Below are 23,914 nucleotides of genomic sequence, written 5' to 3' on the forward strand. Positions count from 1 at the left end.
CAGATGGACGCACGGCCTCCAAAATAGCCAGAGGGCATGGTGTGGGAGGTGGAGTGGATGGAGACTGGGAGCTCATCTATATTTGCAGGAGGATGAAACAGTTTGAAATAGAAATGGTTGGGGGAAGAGAGAGTTAACTCAGCCATCAGCTGCCACATCGACAAAGCCTGGAGCAGAGGGAGGGAGGGAGGGTGGGGTGGAAGGGGGGGGGGTGCTTGGAGAAGGAATCAACTTTTGAAACTTTCTCCAAGTCCCACCCACTGAAAGGCTCTTCTCTGCCTGACTCACTGTGGGAGGAATGCGAGTTGCCACGGTAACCTCTTTCAGGGTCTCTGCCTGCTGGCTGGGAGGGGATGCTGGGAACACTCAAGAGTACATCAGGCTCAGTCTAAACGTCCCCCACTCCACTGCGACCCCAAAACTAAAAAAGCAGGCTGAGGCCCTGCCCTGCTGCTCTCCCAGGACCCCAGGGCAGCTATGGGGCTGTGATACGCTTCCCAGACAGGGTCTTGAAGACCTGAGTTTTAGTTCCACCTTTGTCCAGAAGATGCCATTTGACCTTGAACTAATGATAACTTCTCCTTTCTGAGCCCCCGTTTCCTCCTCGGTTAAAGAGCAGTAGCAACAGCCACCTGACAGGGAAATTATGTGGGCGAGACGGGATACGGCGCAGGGAAGCACTTGCTAAAATGTGGCCCCCCACCTACTGCATGGGTTTTTAGAACTGATGGATTTATGGCATCCAAAGGGTTGGTGAAATCGTCCCCAGCTTTTATTTTTTTGTGTGGCAGCTCCATCATCCTGGGGGTTGTATATAACTTCCCTTTACTAAAAGTGCAGACAGTCATATTAAAAATACACTATTTAGATTCATTGTGATTTGGGCCTCTTCTTGAGTATTTCCCAAGAGTATTGTATCCTCCAGTGCTGACCGAGCACTGGTCCAGGCACCAGCAGGGGTGGGTCCTAACTCACAGAGAGTGACATTGGGAAAGATCCTTCCCATCCCTTGGCCTCCGTTTCTCAATCTGTTAAATGGGAAATCTAGCCTAGATGGTCTCTAGTAGCCCTTCCTGCTCTGAAGTCCTGCAAAACGAAATCTAAGATGCTGCCTTCATTAGAAGGAAGAGCTGGCCTACATTTTTAACACCCCCTGTTCCCAAAGTTGAAAAGGAAACAACAGAGGAGGGGCCATAGCATCTTGGGTTGCATAACAATCCTGATAAAATCTTTATCCATCTGTAGAGACTTGTCAGCCAATAGTATGACTGGGGCTCGCTATTCACAAGAGCAGCTTTTCTTGCTGAAAACAAGCTATAAATAGGAAAGATGGTGGGAGAAAGGCAGGCGCTGAGGATGTGACATAAATAGGAGAATGTTTGTTTTTGGGTGTTATTTAGATAGGTAGCTAAGTATGCAGAGATAAACAGGGACAGACACACGCACACAAGGATGCAGAGTATACCGATTATTTCATCAATAGGCACCTATTGGCACAGCTAAAAATAAATGCCGATCGATACATGAGCAAACCCAGAGATCATGCACCCAAATCCCTGATACCTTGACTCACAGACAAGTTCCAGGTAAATATCCTGATGCATATGCAAACTCTACCCTCACCTGGACAGGCCGAAACAGACAGACGCTGAGTCAGGTAGACACACACACAGGCACACAGGGGCAGCTTCACACAGAAGTCCCCAGACCATAGGAAACTTACACAGACACGCTGGCAGGCGTGCAAACACAACTGCCATTTGCAGCCACATACAGATGTGCGCAGCCAGACACAAGTATAGGGCATGATGGGAAGATAGACACGTTATACACATACATACATACAGCACCAGATCACTGTTTTATTTCCCAGGTAGAGAAATAACTAGCAAGGGAAATAACTCACTCAAGGTCACACAGCAAAGTGTCTGAGCCAACCTTCCAGATATTTGGAAATATCCAGATGTTCACCTTGCTTTTTTCCTGTTTTTCATCTGATCAGTGTTATCACGTCTACACACCTCCCTCTAGGCAACAAGCCCCTTGGATAATGAGCAGTATCTCCTCTCCTTTGCTGCCTGCCATGGCCTATCCCAGCCCCCACGGCGTTGTCACTGGGGCAGCCCGGCAATGTGGCTAATCGGCAGCTGCTTTTTGCTTCCGGCTGACTCCCTCCCCAGCCTCTGTCTTTAAAGGAGAGAGGGAGGGAGGCTGGAGCTCCTGAGCTTTCACTGACCAGGGGGATTCAGGAAGCTACCTTTTCTCTACATGACAGAGCCTGACTCCCAACCCCAGTCCTGAATCAGGGACGGCCGGGCTGAGCAGGGCCAGAGTCAGCAAGCAGTGACTTGACACAATTATTTAGAAAAGCAGCCTCCTCTTCACCCAGGAGGAGGTGTCTTAGACAGGAATTTAACTCTGCCCTCACTCTTCAAGCCATAGAGCCTGGAGTCTGGAGGGGCAATATGGATGGGATACAAACTCTCTCTGGACCTGGGTCCTTTCAGAAGCTTGGTATTAACCTCCCTCATCAGGAGATCCCTCTGAATCATCTTGTGTTAGTTGTGGCATCAGGATTCCAGACTGACCAGATGAAAAAAGAAACAAAACCAAACAAGGTTAACATCTGGAAGTTTAGCCCAGCCACCCGCTTGCTGTGTGACCTGGAGTGAGCTGTTTTCCCTCTCTGATCCTCAAGGGTTCTGTTGCTAAGACCAGAAACATGACAAAGAGGTTTCATCACAGGGCTTATGAAATTCACAAGCCATGGGTAGTGGCTGCCAGAAAACTGTTCAGGATTCAGATGCCACTCTGGACTTCAGGGGGAAAGGTCATATCATTGATTAGTAATGTCTGCCACATGCACAGGAGGAGCAGGTGGAGGCCTATATGCCACGTATTTGCCATCTTTAGGACTGGACATTTGGATGTTATTTCTCATCCCCTCCAGTTGTGGTCACAGGGATACAGCAGTGGCCCCTAGGGGGAGCCAAGGAGCAGAGCCTGAAGCTCCACCCCTGGGCTCCTCCTAACCACGGTGAAACGTGGCAGGGTAGACGCCTGATTTCCAGGCTCAAACTCCGGGCCTATTTCTGAGTTGCTCCAGAACCTCTTCAATCCTAAGCTTGAGCACCCATCACACCCTAAAAATTTCCCTGCCTTCTTCCCTTCCAGCAAGAAATATTAGGAGTGGAAGCGGAGTTGAGGGCAAGGTGGGAGAGGTGATATTCCTAACCCGCTGCCTGAGTTGACTCAGAAGTCAAGAACCTTAGGGACCACCTTGCCCAGGGTGTTCAAACTGTGTTCATAGGCACCCAGAGACGCTCCAAGGCACCTCAGGCGTGTCCGAGTGTGCAGGGCTTCCGGCTCTGTCTCCACTCCACTTTTACTGGCTTTTGTTTTCTAATTTCAAGCTGATTTAGTGAATAGATAATACATTCACATGTTTCAACAAATGCAAAAGGGTTTTAGCTGTTTCCTATGTTGGACTTCAGCAGAAGCTGTCGCTGAGAGGAAGGGCTCCCTGGCAACCATAATTCTGAACACCACTGACCTAAACAACCTCCTCATTGTGCAGATGAGTGGGTAGGTGAGGTCCAGAGCATAGAGCAGCCTTCCCTAAGTTTGCTGGGCCACATCGCCAAGACTCGATCTCAGGACTCCCGGCTTTCACGTCGCCTCCAGTGGCTGTGCGGCTCCCTGGCCTGTGAGTGCCAGTGTGGCCTCACGGGCCGCTGTGGCGCCTCTCTGGCGTGGCTCGGCTCTCTTTCCAAGTCCCAGCTCCCTGGCAGGCCTGGCTCACGGGTTCCTTTTTAGCCTCTCGACTTGTTTTCCTCTCTTTGGGCTTGTTTACCATGAACGTGCTTTTTCGGAAGCCTTGTTTCCAAGCCAAACAGTGGGAGCGAGATGCTCATTTTGCGTCAGCAGCAGAACTAAGAGGCCAGCCTGGAGGCGGGGCTGGCTTCCCCTGGACCCCGAGGAGCAATGTCTCCTTTGTTCCACCCTGACTGCCTTTCTCCCTGGGCCACAAAGAGCTGGGATTCCTGCCCTGGATTCTTGAGGGGGATGGCGATTCTGGGATCCTTGGGTTTTAAGATGCTCTTCCAGATGACATTAAGCAATGGACTCCCTCATGTGTATCCCCCGGGAGTTTTCCAAGGTAGGTGAGTTACTTCCGTTCTACGGATGGAGAAGTGAATTGAGGCCCAGAGAGTGAAGGTCACTCTTCGAAGGTCACGCAACTGCTAAGTAGCAGAGCCAGGATTTGAACCTGTACATTCCATCTCCAAAATCCTATGATTCTGAGATTTCCCCCAGTTCTGACGTTCAGCAACTTTTCGGTGTCCAGGGAGACCCGGAGGAAGCCCTTTATGTGCGAGGGAGATGAACTGGGGGGCTGGCTGTACTTTTCCATCCCCAGAGTCCTTTCAAAGAGAGAAGTGACCTCAGCCTCAGGTCCTGCTGGCAGCCAGGGTCGGGTTCTCAGCCATCTCCAGAGCAAATAAAGGCAAAGGAAGGGACTTGATGTACCGAACAGGAGGTGGCGGCCGCGGTGGGGTGGGGGGAGCGGTGTCTGCATTTGGTGACCACCCAGCCAAGGGAAACACACCTCCTCTGCCTCTCCTGGCCTGGGCCACCTTTCCTCCTTGCACCTCGGCCAGTTCAGAGCCCAGCTGGGCCCCATTCAGGTGAACACCCGGGAGGGAGCGGCCGCCAAGGGAAACTGAGGTGGAGAGCAGCCAGTGGTGCAGTGGGGCCGTGGGTCCTCATTCAGCCCCGCCACTCACTACCAGGGGCTCTTGGCAGGTCCTTCCCGCCCTGGGCCTCAGTTCCCTCGCCTGGGCCATAGGGTAGAAAGACAGGCCATGAGGCCCCAGTGGGATGCTGGATTGTGAAAAGATGAACAGAGGCATCATCACAAACTCAAGAGACGCACAGAAGGGAGTTTTCATTGACTACTGGCCATTTATATGAGGGTGTTTACGTTTTCACCAGGCCTCGGTTTGATTAGCAAAGGAGGTGTGCACAGCTGAGAAGCTGAATGTCGGGTTGGACCCTGTGTCCTGACCTTGCTGAGGTTACTGTGGCACCAAATGAACTCTGCGGGATGGGCGCCTGGCCTCGTTGGCCAGCGGTGCCTTAGAGAACCTCGGAGGTGGACTGCATGGCTCTGCAGGGTGTGCGGCTGTGCATTAACAAGAACAGCCCGGCTGCTCCCCTTCCCTCGGTCCCATTGCCTGGGACTGGTGATGTGGCGCAGGGCGGGACCCAACATTTGGAAAACAACTCGACCTCCAAGATTGTGGGTCCTTTTCTTTTTTTAAATATATTTTTATTGATTTCAGAGAGGAAGAGAGAGAGAGAGAGAGAGAGAGAGAGAGAGAGAGAGAGAGAGAAACATCCATGATGAGAGAGAATCATTGATCGGCTGCCTCCTGCACACCCCCTACTGGGGACTGAACCGGTGACCTCATGGTTCATAGGTCAACGCTCAACCACTGAGCCACTGTGGCCAGGCTGGGTCCTTTTCTTAATGCTTTCACTGTCTGAATTCCTCCCCCACCTTTACGCCAGTCTTGGAACATCACCCCTATTAGGCCCATCCAATTCCATGACCTGGATGTTACATGACTTCCTCTCTCTCAACCGCAGACTCCCCACTAGGAAAGTGGGCCTAGGACCCTCCCATACCTGTCTGCCTGCCGTGTGTCGGAGGCTCTGAGGGGACAGCGTGTAAGTGAGGCCTTTACTATAAAGCACGGTAGGATTTAGAATCCTTTTCTCTTCTGGCTGCGAAGCCGGGGACGGAGGAGGCAGAAAGGGTGAGCGTGCCGCTGGGAAAGTGCAGGAGGTGATGAGGCAGGACAGGTCCCACAGCCCTTCTCTGGTCGGAGAGGCAGCAGGGTTCCTCCACTCAGATGAAGGACACGGACTCTGGAGACCAGTCTTCCTGCCTCTCCAACCCGAGCTTATTGCATTTCCAGCCCTGGCTGAGCTGTCTCCAGTGACCGCACCCCTCTGTCACTGGAGCCCAGAAACGGTGCCTTTTTTGCCCTAGCCACAGTCTCACGGTGGCCTTCAACTTCAGACAGCTCAGACAAGTCCCTCATTGACACTTTCTCTCCTGCTCCGTCCGTCAGAAGCCACATGCAGGAGGTGTTTGACTTGTGTCTTCCAAATAGGAAGGCAAGAAGGGAGATTTTCCACCTCTAGGCCTGGAGGAACAAGCCTACACTGTGTGCCGGGGGAATGCTCCCAAAACTGCCTGGAAAGGGAAGACGGGACTTCCCTGGGAGTCGGGGCCATGGGGAAGCAGAGCCAAGGCCCCAGGCCGATGCCTTTACGTTTCTGTTAGTTTTCTATTACGCACACCCCAGGAAATAGGAGGTGAGATTTGTGTTTATTTTAATCCAACGAAGGAGCGTTAGGGACTCTGCTCTCTCCTGCCTGCTTCTGCGACTCACATACTGTCCTCGAGTCCAAGTGAAGATGCTGGTGCCGGAGCTGACGCTGGGTACCAAGCCAGCGTGTGCCTGTGGCATTGTAAGGGCCTAGTTGCCACCTCCAAGCTCACCTAGTCCAACTCTCTCAGTTGAAGGAAGTGGGCAACAAGGCCGAGAGAGGATGAAGGACTTTGCCAACTCACCAAAACACCATCGGGGTAGAATAAGAACCCCTGGAATTTCATTCCAAGCCGAGTGGTTTTTCCACACCCCCAAGGTGCTTGGCCAGCTGAGAGGCCTTGGAAGGAACCAGGGATGGTCAGCCTGATCTGGAGGTTTGGGGGGACGGCAGAGGAAGACAGGGCAACTGCTCCCCTTGCCCAAGAGCGGCTCGGGGCTGAGGGGCTGTGCTTGCTCTGTTTGGCCACAGGAGGGGGAAGAGAGTAGACCAGGCAAAGCCTGGCGGAGGCGAATTTAGATCAGTCTAAGGAAGAGTTTGAAAATGGAAGCACGTTTAGTGAGAACAAGAAACAAAATGTCTTCACCAAGGACCCGCTGTTAGGGGTGGCACAGCTGGCACGGAATCGCCGGAGGGGGTCCTGCTTCCAGATCCTACCAGTCACAGGAGTCAAGAGTTCAGCATCGAAGGGGTGAGGTCTTAGCAGCGACCAGGGCAGGAGAACTTCCCAGATCCAAAGCACACCCTTCAGCTGTGAAGGGGGAAGAGAACACGCAGCACATGTTCGCATTTGGTCAGCTTCCCTACAGGATCCAGAGACAAGCTGCCCGTTCTGGGGAGAACGGAGAAGAGTGCGGCCACCCTCACATTCCACAGGCCCAAGACTATTGTTCTTTGTTTTACAGTGTAGATCTCATTGTCTCAAATTGGCAAGAGGTTGCTGCCTGCTAACTTCTCCCATTGCAGAGGGAAAGGGGGGGGGGGGAGGAAGTGAGGGGGAGGAAGAGGGAGAGGAGGAGGAGGAGACAGGAGACTAATTCTAGAACTGCAGGACTGAAGGTCCCTTGGACAGGATCTGGCTCAGCATTGTTCAAACTGGCCAATCATCTTCCTGATCACCTTTTAAAAACTTAAAATAAATGTAATGAGAAGGGAGACTTTGTATCATTACTATAAATGGAAAAATCTGTGTACCGTTGTCATCAGTAGAAGGAAGCTATAAAAATAAATACAAAGAAGACAAAACGACTTTGTTGAATTCTAGCTGGACATAGTTTCCTGTGGAGGCTCTGAGCCAGGGCCTGCTCTCTGGTCAAAAGGAAGGTAGATGAGTGTTAGGTGCTAAAGGTGCCTCAGCATCAACTAAGACGTTCCCATGTAATCAGCGTGGAAAGAGAACTGAGTAGAAGCAGCTTTCTCCACGTCTTTCGCTATCATATAACATGTACATCCAAAATTATCTCGTAGGCCTGGCCGGGTAGCTCAGTTGGTTAGAGCGTCAGCCTGTGTTTCTCTCTCTCCTCTCTCTGAAAATCAATAAATAAAGACTTAAAAAAATAATAACAAATTATCTTGTATGTCACTGGAATTCAGCAACAGAAAGAACCTCCATCAGAGGCCTCCTCCTCACTGAAATCTCTCTCCGCAGGGTTCCCAGCACCATGAAGGCGTGGGTCTTCTTTCTCCTCTGCCTGGCCGGCCGGGCCTTGGCAGCCCCTGTAAGTAACTAAAGATCATCTCTGCTTGGTCTCACCTCCCGCCACCAGCTCAGGGCCATCGAACCTGCCAGCCTGGATGCTCAGAGGGCACAGGCACTTCCCCATCTCAAGTTATTTGTTTTATATTTTAAAAAGATTTTTTAAATAGGCTCAGGATAAAACTTGCAATGAGGACCACTAGTGGAGATTCCGGAGAAAAGAGATGTCCGTGTGATGAGATGAGCTTTTTAGCGGTCAGTTTCTCAGAAGCAGACAGGATTGCTTTAAAAGGCGGAGACCACCGTGCCACATGAGCAGTTCTAGCTGAGGGGAGCGGTGCTGAGGGGATGATTTAGAAGAGAGTCGAGCCACAAGGAGGGGGTGGGTCAGTTTCCGAATCGGTGAGAGCTCTTTGGTTGCAAGCAATAGACGGCAATCTGACTAAATTAGGGGGAGAAAGGATACAGAAGTAGATTATAAAATCAAAGGCCTTGGGGAGGAGTAGAAAAAGGAAGTTCCAGGACCTGGGAGGTAAGAACTGATGGACAGTCTTGGAGAGGCTGCCATCTGAGATCTGCTCCAACAGTTTTCACTTTTTGGGAGAATGTGCCAAGAAGATTATGAATGGGAAAAAAAAAAGAGGAGCGCCAGTCTGGCCGAGCTCGGGTCCTGGGCCTGTCCTGGCCAGGGGGCTGCGGGGCCCCTTGACTGACACAGTCCCTTCGAGAACTGCATGCAGAGGGCCAGGGTGGTTGTCTAAAGCTACAGGGGAAGCCTTGGCCAGGGGAGGGATGGAGAAAGGTGGGCAGGCAGAAAGAACAGCTTCTTTCAACCCGGGACTCCCTTATCCTCTCGTCATGAGTGAGGGCAGACCCTGGCGATCCTGATCGGGCGGGTAGATTTTGGCAAACATTTTGACAAGGTTAACATTCTTTTTAGAAGCAGCCCCAGCCAGCTGGCGGTCTCCAAGTCATGTTATCTTGTTTCTGCCTACTCCAAGCTGACATGGCAAGAAGGAATTGCCTAATAATCATCACATCATATCACATTTGTGGGGAAGAGAGTGACATCTGTGCAGATCCACGGTGCCCTCCTTCCCCTCGGGGTCTGCTTCCCCATCTGCCATGAGAGGCGGTGCTCTGCCCCTGTGGTTTGCAGACTTTATTGGAGTCGAAGCAGTGGGAATGCGTTCCAAACCAAAGCTATACAGAGACTTCAGATAGCTGGCATGACCAGGAGGCGCTCGGTGCGCCATGGGGTCCGTGTCTGGCTTCTCCTTTGCCAGGTTGTCCTACCCGGGCCGGTCTCTGAGGCACGGCCTTGGAAATCTCCAATGAGCTGCTCCCAGCTTCAGTGCTCCAGGCCGGAGGCAGCGCAGAGGGGAAGCTGGCCTTGGCCTTGGCCTTGACCTCTCTGAACCCCATTTTCTCTTCCCAGCAGCAGCAGGAAGCCCTGCCTGATGAGACAGAGGTAGTGGAGGAAACGGTGGCTGAGGTGTCCGAGGTAGGTGGGTGGGGCCCCCGCCCCTCCCTGCTCCACGTGCTTTCCCTGAGGAACCCAGACGGGCTCTGTGGGTCTCCTGCTGGATCAGGACATTTGTCCCCGCTGTGCACACAGCGCAGATGGAAACCCTATACATCCTCCAATCTCGACAGCCTCCCGGGTGCTTCCCAAACCTTCAGTGGAACCCCGCAGGGGGAGCTATAATTTTGAAAGCTTTTATTTCTGAAGCTGTGGGACCATGTTTCTTAGATGATCACCCAATCTCCCCGTACATCCAGCTTTTGAAAGGGGAGCTGCCCATGTTGCTGGCAGGGGTAGAGGGCTTGGCACTGCCTCTTGCCCTAACACTCCGGTGGCCCCAGATGCCTCTGGATAGAATCCAGGGCACAGCCAGCACAGTGGGGCGGTAAGGTTGGGTCTAAATTCTGGAGCTGGCGTTGGTGCTCTTGGTGACCTGGGCCCAGCACAGCTCTCTGGCTTGTCATCTCACCATCCCCTGTGGGAACCTAAAGCTTCAGCCAAGTCCCCTCCAGCCTTCAGCCCTTTCTTCCAGGTCTGGAGTGGGGGTGGGGCCAATGGTCTCATTCTTCTTCCTCCAACCCAGGTACCCGTGGGAGCCAACCCCGTCCAGGTGGAAGTAGGAGAATTTGAGGAAGGTGCCGTGGAAGCTGAGGAGGAGGTGGTAGCTGAAAGTAGGTCCCTTCCCCATTTTTGTCACATCCAGTGTTTGCCCTCTGCCGCCTGGGTGTGGGGACAGCCCACATGAGGTTCCTTCCCAGGGAAATGCAGGGGGGGTGGGGGTGGGCGGGGAAGCATCCTCCCTCCAGGGTGGGCTGTGGAGGAGAAACGGCTTGCACTTGAAGGTTGGGAATATCCTCTGGAATCTGGGAAAGGTCTGTGCAGCCAGGCTGTCCATGCTGGGAGCGGCAGGAAGGGAGGTTCCTCGGCTGGAAACGGCCGCTCCCTGCTCAGCTCTTCTCCTTGATTCCAAAGGGGGTTCGCATTCTCACGGGGTCACTGGTCCACCAGCTCCGCGATGGCCTCTATCTGAGCCCAGGCCCCACACAGGAGCAGACCTGAGCACACCTTCCATACTCCTTAGCTTACGTGATTTTCACGCAGGCACGAGGCCTGGATCCCTGGCATAACATATCTGGAGTTGAGTGAGTGAGAGAGAGAGAGAGAGAGAGAGAGAGAGAGAGAGAGAGATCTAGGGCCCCTGGCTCCAGGCCACCGAACTGGCATCTCCATCTCCAGCGTGGACCTGGCAGACAAAACCACCCACGTGTGCATTTTGACTTGCCGGCCCCTCTGCGAGCACCCTGGGACTGCTTGCTTAGCTCCTGGCCCAGCTTCTCCAGCCCTAACAGGAAATGATGCAGACGGCAGCCCCTGGCCCCGGGGCTGTGGAGGATGGGAGATAAAGCATAAGAGCACTTGGCCCAGTGCCCTGCAGAGCAGGCGTCTAATAAAATGACTAAAATCCCCAAGTCAAGCATCAGGAGGAAAGGCTAGATGAGCTCTCATCCTGAGGACACAGAGCTTTGCTGGGCGCAGGGGCGTCCACTGAATCCTGTTCCTTCCCCTCACGTCCACCTCCTCCGGTGTTTACCAGGCACCGCGGCCCCATTGTTCCCTGTGGCCTCAGGGCCCTTCTCCCTTTTCCTCTGCAGCTGCTCCCAGCCGATTTTGTTGGGCCTCGCAGCTTCCTGGCTCCATGATGGTTGACTTTCCCCATCGTTCTAGAGAGTCTATTCTAGAATCCAAAAATGCCTCACTGTGATCGATCACCTGAGAGCTCAGAACACACTGCTTACTTCGGTCCTCAGGGGAGCCATATGGCATCCCGGGGTCCTAGACTGAGCCTACAGCACCCCCAGACTGTGCCTGAACATGATCTCAGACTGACTCTCTAATCCCAAGACTGAGCTAACTGCTCTCCTAAATGCCAATCCTGGGCTCAGCAGAAGAGAGGGGAGGGCTCCACTGCCCAAGGTCCAGGGTGAGGGGGCACAGGCGAGGGCTCCTGCCCAAGGAGAGGACTGGATTGGGTTGGGGAGGATGTGCTAGGCCGGGTGGTGTGACTACATGCCCTGCACTCCCAGACCCCTGCCAGAATCACCACTGCAAGCACGGCAAGGTGTGCGAGCTGGACGAGAGCAACACCCCCATGTGCGTGTGCCAGGACCCCACCAGCTGCCCTGCCCCCATTGGCGAGTTTGAAAAGGTGAGCACTGAGGGGTGAGGCGGGGCCGGGGGATTGGGCCCTTCCCAACACACAGTGTCTGCCCAGCAACCTGTTGGCTTGGTGGTTCTACTGAGCAGCTCCAGTCTCAAAAGCCTCCCAGGTTAACTCTTCTGCACACTCCGCCTTTTTGCCATCTCCAGCTTTACTTCACCCCATCCACATCCTCCAGTTTTGCCATATCTCAGCCCTGACTCAGTCGTGCCTCTGCTCAGAGACCAACCATGGCTCTCAGCATGGCCTGAACATTGGCCTGGAGGCAAAAGACTGGGTTCTTTTTTAAATATACATATATAATTTTTATTGATTTCAGAGAGAAAGGGACAGGGAGAGATAGAAACACCAATGATGAATCATTGACTAGCTGCCTCTTGCACACACCACACTGGGGATCATGTCCGCAATCCGGGCATGTGCCCTGACTGGGAATCGAACCGTGACCTCCTAGTTCACAGATCAACGCTCAACCACTAAACCACACCGACTGGGCAAGACTGAATTCTTGTCGCAGCCCCACCATTAACTCACTGTATGACCTTGGACTAATCGCCAAGGTTCCTAGTGTGGCCTTCAGTGTCCCCATCTCTGAGATAGGTGAGGAGGGTGGTACCAGCAAAGGGCTTTGGGAGTGAAGGTGAGGTGCTCTATGCTTTGCCAACAGGTGTGCAGCAACGACAACAAGACCTTCGACTCTTCCTGCCACTTCTTTGCCACCAAGTGCACCCTGGAGGGCACCAAGAAGGGCCACAAACTCCACCTGGACTACATTGGACCCTGCAAATGTGAGTCTCCTTAGGCCCTCCAGCCTCCATTTGGGGAGAGAGCACTGAACTGGCATTGGTGTTGACTCTGCCACCCCTGTGCTGTGAGATCTCAGGCAAATCTCCTCCCCTCTCTGAGCCTCGGGGTTTCCGTTTATAAAATGAGATGATTGTCCATGAGCAGGTTCCTCTCAGCTCTGCATTCAGGACATCGTCCGGGAACGACTGGGCAGTTGTGAAAGCACAAGAGCAGGGAGAATGTTTTTTCTCCAATGATGAGGAAGTTCTCCTCTAGGGCTAACCTGAGTCTTTCCTGCTTCAACATTGTAAAGCAAAGATGATGTCCCACCTGGTTCTATAACGTGTTTTTAAAATATTGAGTGCTTACAGAGGTATGCCTGTCAATTCCCCTTAGGCCCCTGCTACTCAGTATTGTCAGACCTTTGGCCCTCTTACTCCATTATATTCCTATCGGTCCGCTTAAGACACATGATTAACCGATTCTAGAAACCTGGGAATCAGGTGTTTGGGGGAAGAAATGCCAGGGAGTTGTCTGGCTTTCTGTCAGTGATGCCAGGTGCAGATTCAGCTGGCTCAGGTGCCTTCTTCAGTGTTGGCAGCTTCCCTATCATTTGAAACACCCAAGGCCACTCTGCTCCCCGGCCAAGACAACATCCACGCTGTGTGTCTGTACATTCTGGCCCCAGATGGCCCTGGAGAGAGCCATGCACCTGCCGCAGGTGTGCAGAATGCAGAAAGGCGGAGCGAGACCCAGGCTCTCCCGTGGTCAGCCCCCCTCCCCAGTTATGGGGCCCAGGGTGAGACATGAGAAGGCACAGGCCCGGACAAGGGCGAACGTTGGTAGGAGTTTTGGGCAGTGAGACCGAGGAGTGTGCCAAGGAGCCTTTTACCAAGTGGCTCCTGCTGTCCTCTGGGGCCTGCTGCTCACTCTCTCCAACTCCCAGTGTTCCCATCACCGAGCTGCTCTTCCATCCCCAGCTGCGGGTGAGGAGACAGTGGTCCTAACCACTGAGGGGCTCTCCAAAGGCCCAAGGATAAGGGAAAGACAGGCCCCTGAGCCCCAGGCCACCACATGCCCTGGATGCTGGATGAGGCTCTGATAACATGGCCTTGAGCAAGTCCCTTCTCTCCATGCTCACCACTAATAAGTCCCGGAAGAGGGGAGACTTTGATGAACTCTCCAGGTGCCACATTCTGGGATTCTAAGTTCCGAAGACCAGGATGGAATAATTATCACTAAGAATGTTCTGGTGGTTAAACATTCCTGACACCCCACTCCCCCCACCCCCGCTAAGCATAGCCTGTGGACAGAGTTATTCCTCAGCCTCCAGCTTCAAACACCTCCCAATGGTTGTCATCACCAGCCTGGGTCCTAGGCCCATCACTCAGCAAGGTGCAGGAGCCACTGGAGTGAGCCATTACCCCCAGAAAGGTCAAGGCCAAGGTCAAAACCAAGGGAGCAGCAGACATGCCTTTGAGCTTTTCGGTTTGCAGAGCGTTCTTCCCCACACCTGGTCCTTGCTCGTGTGGTGTGAAGAAACGGACCCAGAGAGGCCGAGCCCCTGTGCCAAGGTCACTGATAGAAGCAGCTGTAGGATGAAGGCAGGAGGTGGGGAGAGCGGCCCAGCCAGCCTGCTGGCCCCAGGCAGGGAGAGTTGGAGTCTGTGCTGACCACCCTGGTATTCTGGACCCTAGACATCCCCCCCTGCCTGGACTCCGAGCTGACCGAGTTCCCCCTGCGCATGCGGGACTGGCTCAAGAACGTCCTGGTCACGCTGTACGAAAGGGATGAGGACAACAACCTCCTGACCGAGAAGCAGAAGCTGCGGGTAAGTGGTCTCTTTCCAGGGCGCCTGCCTGGCCCTGAGCTGGCCCCAGCCTGAGATCCACAGTCCCAGGGCCAGAGCTAGGCCACCAGGTGCAGGCCTACATCCCTGCTCTGACAGGTGCCTTATCCTGGGCGCTAACGTAGACTTTTCCTCGCTGCCTGTGGAGGTTCATGTGCACAGTCCCACCTCAAGGCTCTGAGAAGTCCTGTAATGAAGAGACCTGCTGCTCACTTGGCTTAGCTCACTGTTAAACAAGAGACACAAACAACCCTGGTACATTTCCCTCTGGTCTGTGGCTCTTGAACTTTAATGGACACATCAAGCATGTGGAGTATTGACAAAATGCAGATTCCCAGGCCTCCTGGATCAGTGTCTCTGTGAAGAACCCTTGGGGATCACCCAGGCCCCCACCTTCGTGGATGAGATGCTGATACCCCGTCTATGCCACTTCCCTCATTTTGACCCTTGGGCTTGGCCGGTCTCTGCCTGCTCTGGCCTCCTGTCAGGGTGGGGGCCCCTGCCTGGCCCGGACAGTGTTGCTAGGCCCTCTGTCACACAGTGTCTCTGCCCCCGCAGGTGAAGAAGATCCATGAGAACGAGAAGCGCCTGGAGGCTGGAGACCACCCCGTGGAGCTGCTGGCCCGGGACTTCGAGAAGAACTACAACATGTACATCTTCCCTGTGCACTGGCAGTTTGGCCAGCTGGACCAGCACCCCATTGACGGGTAAGGCCAGGCCCCGGAGCACGGAGGGCTGGCTGCCCTGGCCCCGGAGCGCACAGGCATGGGTCAGAGCTGGCAGGAGCACTAGGTACGGCCAACAACCCTCTCGGCCTCCTCTGATGCTCCCAGCCCTGGAGCCCACAGAGTGCCCTGGGGCTGGGGCAGGAAGGAGGCACCCTGAGAAAGGATGCAGAACTGGGGGGAAGAAAGCAATAGACACCCCGTAAGCCAGGAGAGGCAGAAGTCAGCGGAGCCTGACAGTCCTTCCTCAGCCCTGTGAGTGCTGGCCTTGGGCGTCCATTCCTCCAGGGAAGGAGTGCCAGACTCCAGAAGGGTGGCACGGGCTGAGGTGGGGCAGCCTGCACGCCCGCAGTCCTTCAGCAAGACCCTGAGACCCAGCCCCACAGGGCAAACTGGCCCTGGGGGTTCGTAACAATTCACAAAGCCAATCCCATCACATCGCAGCCTGTGGTTTGATTGTTCTTGCCTCTCCTCCCAATGAGTTATGAAGGCTGTGCAACCGCCCGCAGAATAGGCAGGCAGTGGGCCAGTGAACAGCCGCTCCTGGGGGTCCATGTGCCCCAGTCTAGGTGGGGGCCTTAACGGTAATCGGACTGACACGGGCCCTGCCCCCAGGAGCGCACACTCTGGGGATGGTCTAGCTGGACCTCACAATGGAAGGGAAAAGGTAAAGACGCTCCGGAAGGTGCAGGCGGTGGCTTGACTACCTGCGACCGAGCAGGGGTTGTCACCCTCACCGAAGCTCCTGGCCCTCCCTTGCTGTGCTCCTGGAGAAACACGTGGTCTGGGGAGCTTGCTGTGCCCTGGGATGCTCTACTCTGGGAGGCTCATCTCTCACTCGGGCACCAGCCCTTGTGCCCGGAGCCTGCCCGCCCTGTCGGTGATCTCCGTGGCTGGGGTCTCCTGAGCTCTGGGAACTCCCTGCTGCTTCTCTCCCAGGCTCTTCCCGTGGCTGGGATCCAACTGTGTCACTCCCCGGGGGAAGGAGGGGAAAAGTGAGGGGAACATCTGGAGCTGGGGCAGAGTGACCGGATCCCACCACAGGGAAGGGGCCGGGAAGGAGGTTTCTGGGTGGGGCTACAAGGACTTGCATCTGGAAAAGCAGTTCAGCCTGGGCCGGGACCCAGCCTCCCCTCTTCCTGTCCTGGAGCTGCGGGGTGACTTGCCCGGAACCCTACCCTTCCCTGGGCCTCAGTTTTCCCGCAGATACACAACAAAGGGGAGGGGTGTTCCTTCCAGATCAGATGCTGTGGTTCCTTCCATGAGTTGGGTAGGGCAGCGAGGGTCTGGGGATTGGAGAGAAAATCTGAGTCATGTTGCAGCCCCTTGGGAAGAGTGTTCTGAGGACAACCAGTTGAGGGCTCTGAGGAACGAGGGAAAATCCTACATGAGCTCTGGAGTCAAGGCCAGCGGGAGGAAGAGGGACGGGACAGGAGTGAGAAACAGAAGGCCTCCCTCTCAGTTACATCCTATATAAACAACGCTCTGTGGGGAAGGTTAGAGGCCCTTGGCCCTCCCTGCCAGTCCCAGTCCCTTCCCACGCTCCTCCCCAGAAGTCAGCACTGTCATCAGTTTGATGTCTCTTTTTAGACTCTTTCTGTGCATTTGCTGTAGAAATGTGTGTCCCTAGAAAACAGGCGTGGCTTCATACCAGACTTTGATCTACCAATAGCAGAGGTGCTGAAATTTTCATCTGAAGTTTCTGTGCCCCCGATTCTTAGCCAATTAGGAGACAAACGCACCAAGAGACCTTTGCTATGAGCCCATGGGACCTCAGAACTGGAAGGGCCTTAGACATTGTGGTCAACACCTTCCCTTCTGATGGAGGGGGAAACTGAGGCTCAGGTGGGGCAGTGCTACTCTGCAAGTCCCACAGCAGACCAGTGGCGTTCTCACGCCTAAGGCCCTCCCCACCTTCCTCCTCCTCACCCCCTGCAGGTACCTGTCCCACACCGAGCTGGCCCCCCTGCGTGCGCCCCTCATCCCCATGGAGCACTGCACCACCCGCTTTTTCGAGACCTGTGACCTGGACAACGACAAGTACATCGCTCTGGATGAGTGGGCCGGCTGCTTCGGCATCAAGGAGAGTGAGTGTCTGAGCAGAGGGGCTGCTGTCCTCCGCCTCCCTCCCCTCTTCTGTCATCTGTGTGTCTGTCCTCTGCCCAGCTCTGCTCTCTGCCGAGTGAACTCCTATCTGCTCTCCCTATGGGGTGAGCCTCGCTCTCCCAGGGCTTCCTGTCTACTGGGCCGTCTCTTTCTCTCTCACTTCCTCAAGTATTAGCATTAGCGCTCACTCTGCCTCGATTAGGGAACTGGCAGGTCCCTAGAGAGGAAAGAGGAAACATAACGTGGCATGTGTGTAAGTGACAGGGACAGGGAGACGACAGTGCTCAGACTTCCTGGGTGACCTTGGAAGGTCACCTGGCCCTGGTCCTGGGGGTGGGGGATCCCCGACTCCTCGGGAAACGCGCCTTGTGCACACGGCCTGGTGTCTAACTCTGCTCTCTCTTCTTGTTTGCAGAGGATATCGACAAGGATCTGGTGATCTAAGTCCACACCTCCGTCCGCAGTACCGGATCCTCTCTCTTTAACCTTCCCCTCCCTGTTTCCCCCCAAATTTAAAATGTTTGGATGGTTTATTGTTCTGCCTGGGGACAAGGTGCTAATATAGACGTAACTGAACACATTAACGGTGCTAAAGATGGAAATTGTAACCCAAATCATGACATTCTTAGCGGTAACTCTGCCTCTTGCTCACCCACTAACGGTCCCATTTTCCTCCCCCCATCGTCTTAGTGGCAAATGGGTGGGGACTTTGACCTGTTCACATCTGCCTTCAACACATCTTGCATCTTCAGATTTGCTCTGAGTTCTCTGTTTCAAACTCATGCTCACCAATCAGATTTTATGTCAATTTTATTTCGGGGTGTTGGCTGCCGGTGGGGTGGGTGGGGGTCTTCCCCACGCGGCCTGAAGGTGGCAAAGGGAAGTAACAGACAGTGACGTCGGCAGGAATGTTTCTGGGACAAGAGGACCAGGGGTGGGGGAAGTCCTGGAAACCCACCCAGGGAACAGCAGATAACCAGTCTTGCTTGCCCGGGGCTGTGCAGGGAGAGCCCGGGCTGTGTCTGAAAGCATGTAAGCTCTCACTCAAACGCAGCTCCTCACCATTCCCCTCATCTTTCGGTGCCATTTTTTCCCCCCACCTTAGGCTGTTTATTCAAACTTTGGGGAGCAGTGGACCACCAGTTCTCTGGATCCACCCAGCCTCTGGGGGTGAATCACCGCATGCTACAGGGCCTCTCCCCTCCTAGCTACTGGGAGAGGCAGGACTGGGATGCTGTTCAGCCAGGAAAGCCAAAATCAGGCGTGAAGCGTAGAAAGTTGGAAAATAGAAAAAGTGGAGTTAGTGAATTGGTTTTGTTTTCTGAGGTTTTTTTTTCCTTCTTTTCATTTTTGAATGAGGGGTCTTTCCCTTGGTTTCTAGCATGTTTCTCCTTTTCTCCCCTCCCCCGTTTTCCGTCTACTAACCAAGAGAAACTTCAAAGTCAATGGATGGTCAGATCTCACAGGCTGAGAACTCGTTCACCTCCAAGCATTTCATGAAAAAGCTGCTTCTTATTAATCATGCAGACTCTTGCCCTGATGCGGAGTTTGACAAATCTTTCAAAATAAAAGTAACGACTTAGAAATTGCCTTCCGGAGTAATTGTGTATGTGTCTCAGTCACCTCGCTACCCTGACATGCAGACCCGTGGACATGCGTGTGTGTACACACGGCTACACAAATGCAAACTTTTGCAAACACACATGCTTTTGAACACACACCTGCACACACACAGGGGCTTATTTATGCACAGGGAATGTATGGCTCCTATAAGCACGAATTTGTCTTATTTTTATGACTTGTGGCTAACTCTTTTCATTATTGCACTTCATTATCAGGAACACCAGGCTATGCAACTATCTCCTTTCACTAATTAGTTATTCATCCATCCATTTATTCAACAAATGTTGATGATGAACCTGCTAGGTACCAGGTCCCATGCCAGGTGCTGGAGATATCTGTGGGCGATGCAGACAAAGCATTTGTTTGTCTGGAACACACAGTTTATCGAGGAATAGATTAAACAACTGCACAACTAAATATAAATTACAAGCTGTGGTAGGTGCCATGAAGGAATATAAGAACCATGAGTGTAACAGGAGAGCACAGAATTATTCTGGAGTCACGCTGTCCCATTTGGTGGCCACTACCCATGCGTGGCTCTTTACATTGAAATTTGAATTAATTAAAAATTCAGCTTCTCGGTCACACTAGACACTTCAAGTGCCAATAGCCACAGGTGGTTAGTGGTTGCCTTACTGAGCAGGGCAGATCTAGACTTTTCATCACTGCAGGAAATTCTATTGGATAGGCTGTTCTTAGGGCATCTGGGAAGATTCCTTGAGAAAATTTGAGTTGTGTCACAAAAGAAGGGATTGAGTGTGGGGGGTCGGGGAGGGGAAAAGCATTCCAGGCAGAGGGAACAGCATGTGCACAGGCTTTGAGGTAGAAGTGGAGCGCGATGAGTCTCAAGCCAGCGTGGCTAGTGCACAAAATATGAGGAGTAGGTCATACCGGGTGAAGCAAGAGGTGGGCAGAGGCCAAACCAGGCAGCCGCGTAGGCCGTGGTAAGGAGTTTGGATTTTATTTTTTGTGCAATGGAAGTCTTTGGAGCTTTTAAGCCAGAGAGGGGTGGGTATTAAAATTTGCTTTAAGAAAACACCGATTCTGGAAAGATAATGGCATAAATCTGCAGAGCACTTCGTAAAGCTCATGCATGCCATGATGTGATTTTTCAGGGTGGTGTCCCAAGACTCCCCTTAGAGAGACAGGCCCAAGATGTGTGCTCCACTGCAGGGGTCACACAGTGGGTCTTCAGGTGCCCAGCTCAGAGTTGTTTCTCCCCACCTCTTATTTTAAATTGTTTTCAAATTACTAAAATAATACAAACTCATAAAAATCAGACTGTTTTCTGGTGTTCTTTTTTCTGCATAACAGGAGAGAGAGGAATGAGAGGGACTGGCCAGTTGGGTCTTGGCCATTTGTGGAATGCAAACCAGTCTCATAATCTCTAGGATTATCTCTCTCTGCAGGCAGAGAGAGAGATAAGATCAATTTCAGTGTTAGTTTAGCACTCATGCTATGACGTTTATGAGGTGCCTTCAGTATGCTAGACATGGGCTGTGGTCCCTGCTGCCCTTGAGTTGCCATTAACAACCCCTTCAGGTAGAAAACACCATAATAATAAAAGCTTAATATGTTAATTAGACCTGACGACATTCCAGATGAAGCCGGGGCTGCGAAGGAAGCCTGGGTCCCAGGTGCCTGCCAGCAGCTGGAGGGAAGCCTGAGTCCCGGGTGCCAGAGGGAAGCCGGTGCCGGCAGCTGGGGGAAGGAAGGCCTCCTCTTGCACGAATTTCGTGCATCGGGCCTCTAGTAGAAACATAAAGCACAGAGCTATCGGGGAACAAGGACTGAACAGGTATCCCCTCAGGTCAGGAGAAAGATGTGACGTTTGCCCTGCAGACTTTAGGATGCAGTCCCGGGCAGATTACCCCTGCGATGCCCAGCACCCACTATCCAGCAGCTTTGCCACCACCTTACAGATGAGGAAAAAGGTTCAGGGAGGTTGAGTGACTTGGTCATGCAATGGGGCAATAAAAAATGGGGAAGGGGGAACTAGAACCCAGAGCTTCCCCTCTCCTTCCCCCCCCCCCGTCCCCCACCCCCTATATCTGGATGCCTCCTTCTAAGGAGCTCCTCAGAGTTTGCAAGGAAAAAGGCAGCATCAAAGAAAGGCATGAAGCATGAATCAGCCCAGGGCTCTGGGGGGTGGGGGTCGGGGTGGGGGCAGGGGAGGGCTGTACCCATGCTGGCTGTGGCCAAACTGATCAGGGGAATTAATAGGGGCCCTCAGAACCCAGAATCCTCCTATCTGTGCTTTCCCTCCCTTTAAATCAAATCACTTATTTGAAAAAAATTAAAGGAAACTGCATCATTACTTTAAGTGGAAAATCAGTACCATTTACCACAAATCGAGAAAACCTTAAAGATAAATACAATAAGCCCTGACCGGTTTGGCTCAGTGGATAGAGCGTCCGCCTGCGGACTGAAGGGTCCCGGGTTCGATTCCGGTCAAGGGCATGTACCTTGGTCGCGGGCACATCCCCAGTAGGGGGTGTGCAGGAGGCAGCCGATCGATGTTTCTAACTCTCTATCTCTCTACCTTCCTCTCTGTAAAAAAATCAATAAAATATATATTTTTATAAAAGATAAATACAATAAAAATGTAAATACAATGAAAAGACAATGTTATGCAATTATGAATTTGCCCTGTGCCCGAAGGATGCTCTGTTTCTTATTTAAAGGAGAAATCTAAGAGACTTTCTCTTTGATAATCAGATGGTCCCCTTGACTGGAATCGAACCTGGGACCCTTGAGTCCGCAGGCTGACTCTCTATCCACTGAGCCAAACCAGTTAGGGCTCTACCTTCCTCTCTGTAAAAAAATCAATAAAATATATATTTTTAAAACGATAAATACAATAAAAATGTAAATACAATGAAAAGACAATATTATGCAATTATGAATGTGCCCTGTGCCTGAAGGAGCTCTGTTTCTTATATAAAGGAGAAATCTAAGAGACTTTCTCTTTGATAATCAGATGGTCCAAAACAGAATTGAATTATGATGAATTCAATGCTAATTCATGCCTAATTTGCAACTCTCCCCAAATCATCCCTGCCTCTGGGCAATTCCTCTTCACCGCAAAGAGGGTGAGGGTCCTTTGGAGACCATCTAGGTCCTGGTAACAGGAGCCTCCCTCCTTCCCAACATCTGCGGCAGAACGGGATTGAGCCCTGTTAGTTTCCTCATCTGTAAAATCCTGATGACAGTGGTCCCTGCCTCACGGGTTGTTCTGTCTAGCATAGAGGAAGATCATCATCATCATCCCAACTTAAATGTGAAGGGCCTGCTCTTCCCCCTGTGCCTAGGCTGGTCCTTCACCCCTGTCCTCTCTCGGCTGTAAGGTTGTGAGGCCACACTCCCTTTGTGAAGGGCCTCAGGTGCATCTCAGCCTTAGGCTGTGCAGGGCCGCCAGGTGTCTGCACTGCTTACGGGACTGCAGGGGTTAAATATGTCCAGCAGGAAACAGAACAACAGGGCCCCCTACGTCAGTCAAGGCCCTGGACAATGACTGGGAGTCCAGTTTCCAGGACAGTGTGTGGGCCTGAACAAGCGCCTTACCTCCCCAGGGGCCCAGTCTCCCTTCTAAATGATGGTAGAGGAGGAGCTGGGTGAGATGGTCCCTCTTCAGAGACCCTAGGAGAGCTCCCCTTCTCTCCTTCTGAATAGGTTGTCCTAGGAGTAAGACCTGGGGCCACGCAGGCCTCATAACCTGGTTTCCCGATGGCCCCCGGGAGCCAGAGGGACCAGCTTCCTCCCCAGCCACTGCCTGCGAGGCCGCGGAGGAGGGTCAGGACACCCCCTGGTGGGGACGGGGAGAAAGGCTCCGGAACTGTGGGATGCCTCTGAACTGACTTCTAGACCCACAGGCCCCAGAAAGTCGTCTAGCCCGGCCTCCTCATTTCCCCAAGTGGGGAAACTGAGGTTCACAGGAGGGGAAGGTACTCCTGTCAGCAGAAAATCAGTATCATTTACCACAAACCGAGAAAACCTTCAAGATACATACAATAAAAATAGAAATACAAGGAAAAGACAATGTCATGCGATTATGAATATGCCCTGTGCTTGAAGGATGCTCTGTTTCTTGTAGGGTTGCCAGAAACCCTACCAGGACTCCCAGTTAAATGTGAGTTTCAGATAAACAAGGAATGATTCATTTTTTTTAGTACAAGTATGTTCCTTGCACCATTTACAACACAACTCTATTAGAAAATTATTCGTTAAGTATCTGAAATTCAAGTTTAACCAGGTGTCCTGTCTTTTTCTTTGCTATATCTGGCGACTGTACTTCCAAGCCAACCCTCTGAGTTAAGGTCTGAGCTCGGACTGCAGCCCAGACAGGGGTCAGGACTTCTTAAACTTGGTGAATCCTTTTCTTTTATACAAAATATATATTTTTTTATTGATTTCAGAGAGGAAGGAAGAGGGAGAGAGAGATGGAAACATTAATGATTAGAGAGAATCATTGATCAGATGCCTCCTGCATGCCCCCTACTGGGGACTGAGCCCACAACCCCGGCATGTGCCCTGATGGGGAATCCAACCGTGACCTCCTAGTTCATAGATCAAAGCTCAACCACTGAGCCACACAGGCTGGGCTTGATCAATCCTTTTCACTCAGCAGGAGGAGGGGGAAGTTTGTTGACATTATTCTGGGAGAGAGCATGTGGAAGGATATGAGTACTGACTGTGATGATCCCAGGAGTGTTTAAAGGGAAGAAGGGAGATAGGTCCCCTCCCCCTTCTGGCACCATAGAGTTGCCTGACATCCTGGTCCAGTCTGATTTACAAGGTTAGGCAGGAGCCTGGGCACCTGCATTTCTAAAAGCCCTCCAGGTAATCCTGATGCATAGCAAAGACGGAGACTCCCTGGGTCAGCTCTGAGGAAGAACGGAAAACTGCTTGGATGGGGCAGATGTTAACTGATAGATATCAGTAACTGTGGGTCTTCACTATGCATAGGAATCGGTGGGTGAGGGAG

At 52.6% G+C, this 23,914-nt stretch overlaps 1 protein-coding gene across 2 annotated transcripts in view; it reads left to right on the plus strand.

Moving 5' to 3' along the window:
- SPARC (secreted protein acidic and cysteine rich) overlaps positions 1 to 18,897 on the plus strand; it is a 20,537-nt gene extending 1,640 nt beyond the window's left edge. Inside the window, exons 2-10 of one of the 2 annotated variants that reach the window (XM_023754110.1) lie at positions 8,051 to 8,120; positions 9,537 to 9,602; positions 10,207 to 10,294; positions 11,708 to 11,829; positions 12,509 to 12,629; positions 14,325 to 14,458; positions 15,035 to 15,183; positions 17,140 to 17,288; positions 17,723 to 18,897. In XM_023754110.1, coding sequence (XP_023609878.1) covers positions 8,064 to 8,120; positions 9,537 to 9,602; positions 10,207 to 10,294; positions 11,708 to 11,829; positions 12,509 to 12,629; positions 14,325 to 14,458; positions 15,035 to 15,183; positions 17,140 to 17,288; positions 17,723 to 17,751 — 915 coding nt within the window. In that variant the 5' untranslated portion in view covers positions 8,051 to 8,063 and the 3' untranslated portion in view covers positions 17,752 to 18,897. The remainder of the gene's footprint in view (positions 1 to 8,050; positions 8,121 to 9,536; positions 9,603 to 10,206; positions 10,295 to 11,707; positions 11,830 to 12,508; positions 12,630 to 14,324; positions 14,459 to 15,034; positions 15,184 to 17,139; positions 17,289 to 17,722) is intronic. The other variant, XM_006089117.3, reaches the window with a different exon arrangement.
- The last annotated feature ends 5,017 nt before the right edge of the window (positions 18,898 to 23,914 follow it).

The sequence above is a fragment of the Myotis lucifugus genome, unplaced genomic scaffold (genome assembly GCF_000147115.1).
Source record: "Myotis lucifugus unplaced genomic scaffold, Myoluc2.0 scaffold_56, whole genome shotgun sequence".
Classification (NCBI taxonomy): domain Eukaryota; kingdom Metazoa; phylum Chordata; class Mammalia; order Chiroptera; family Vespertilionidae; genus Myotis; species Myotis lucifugus.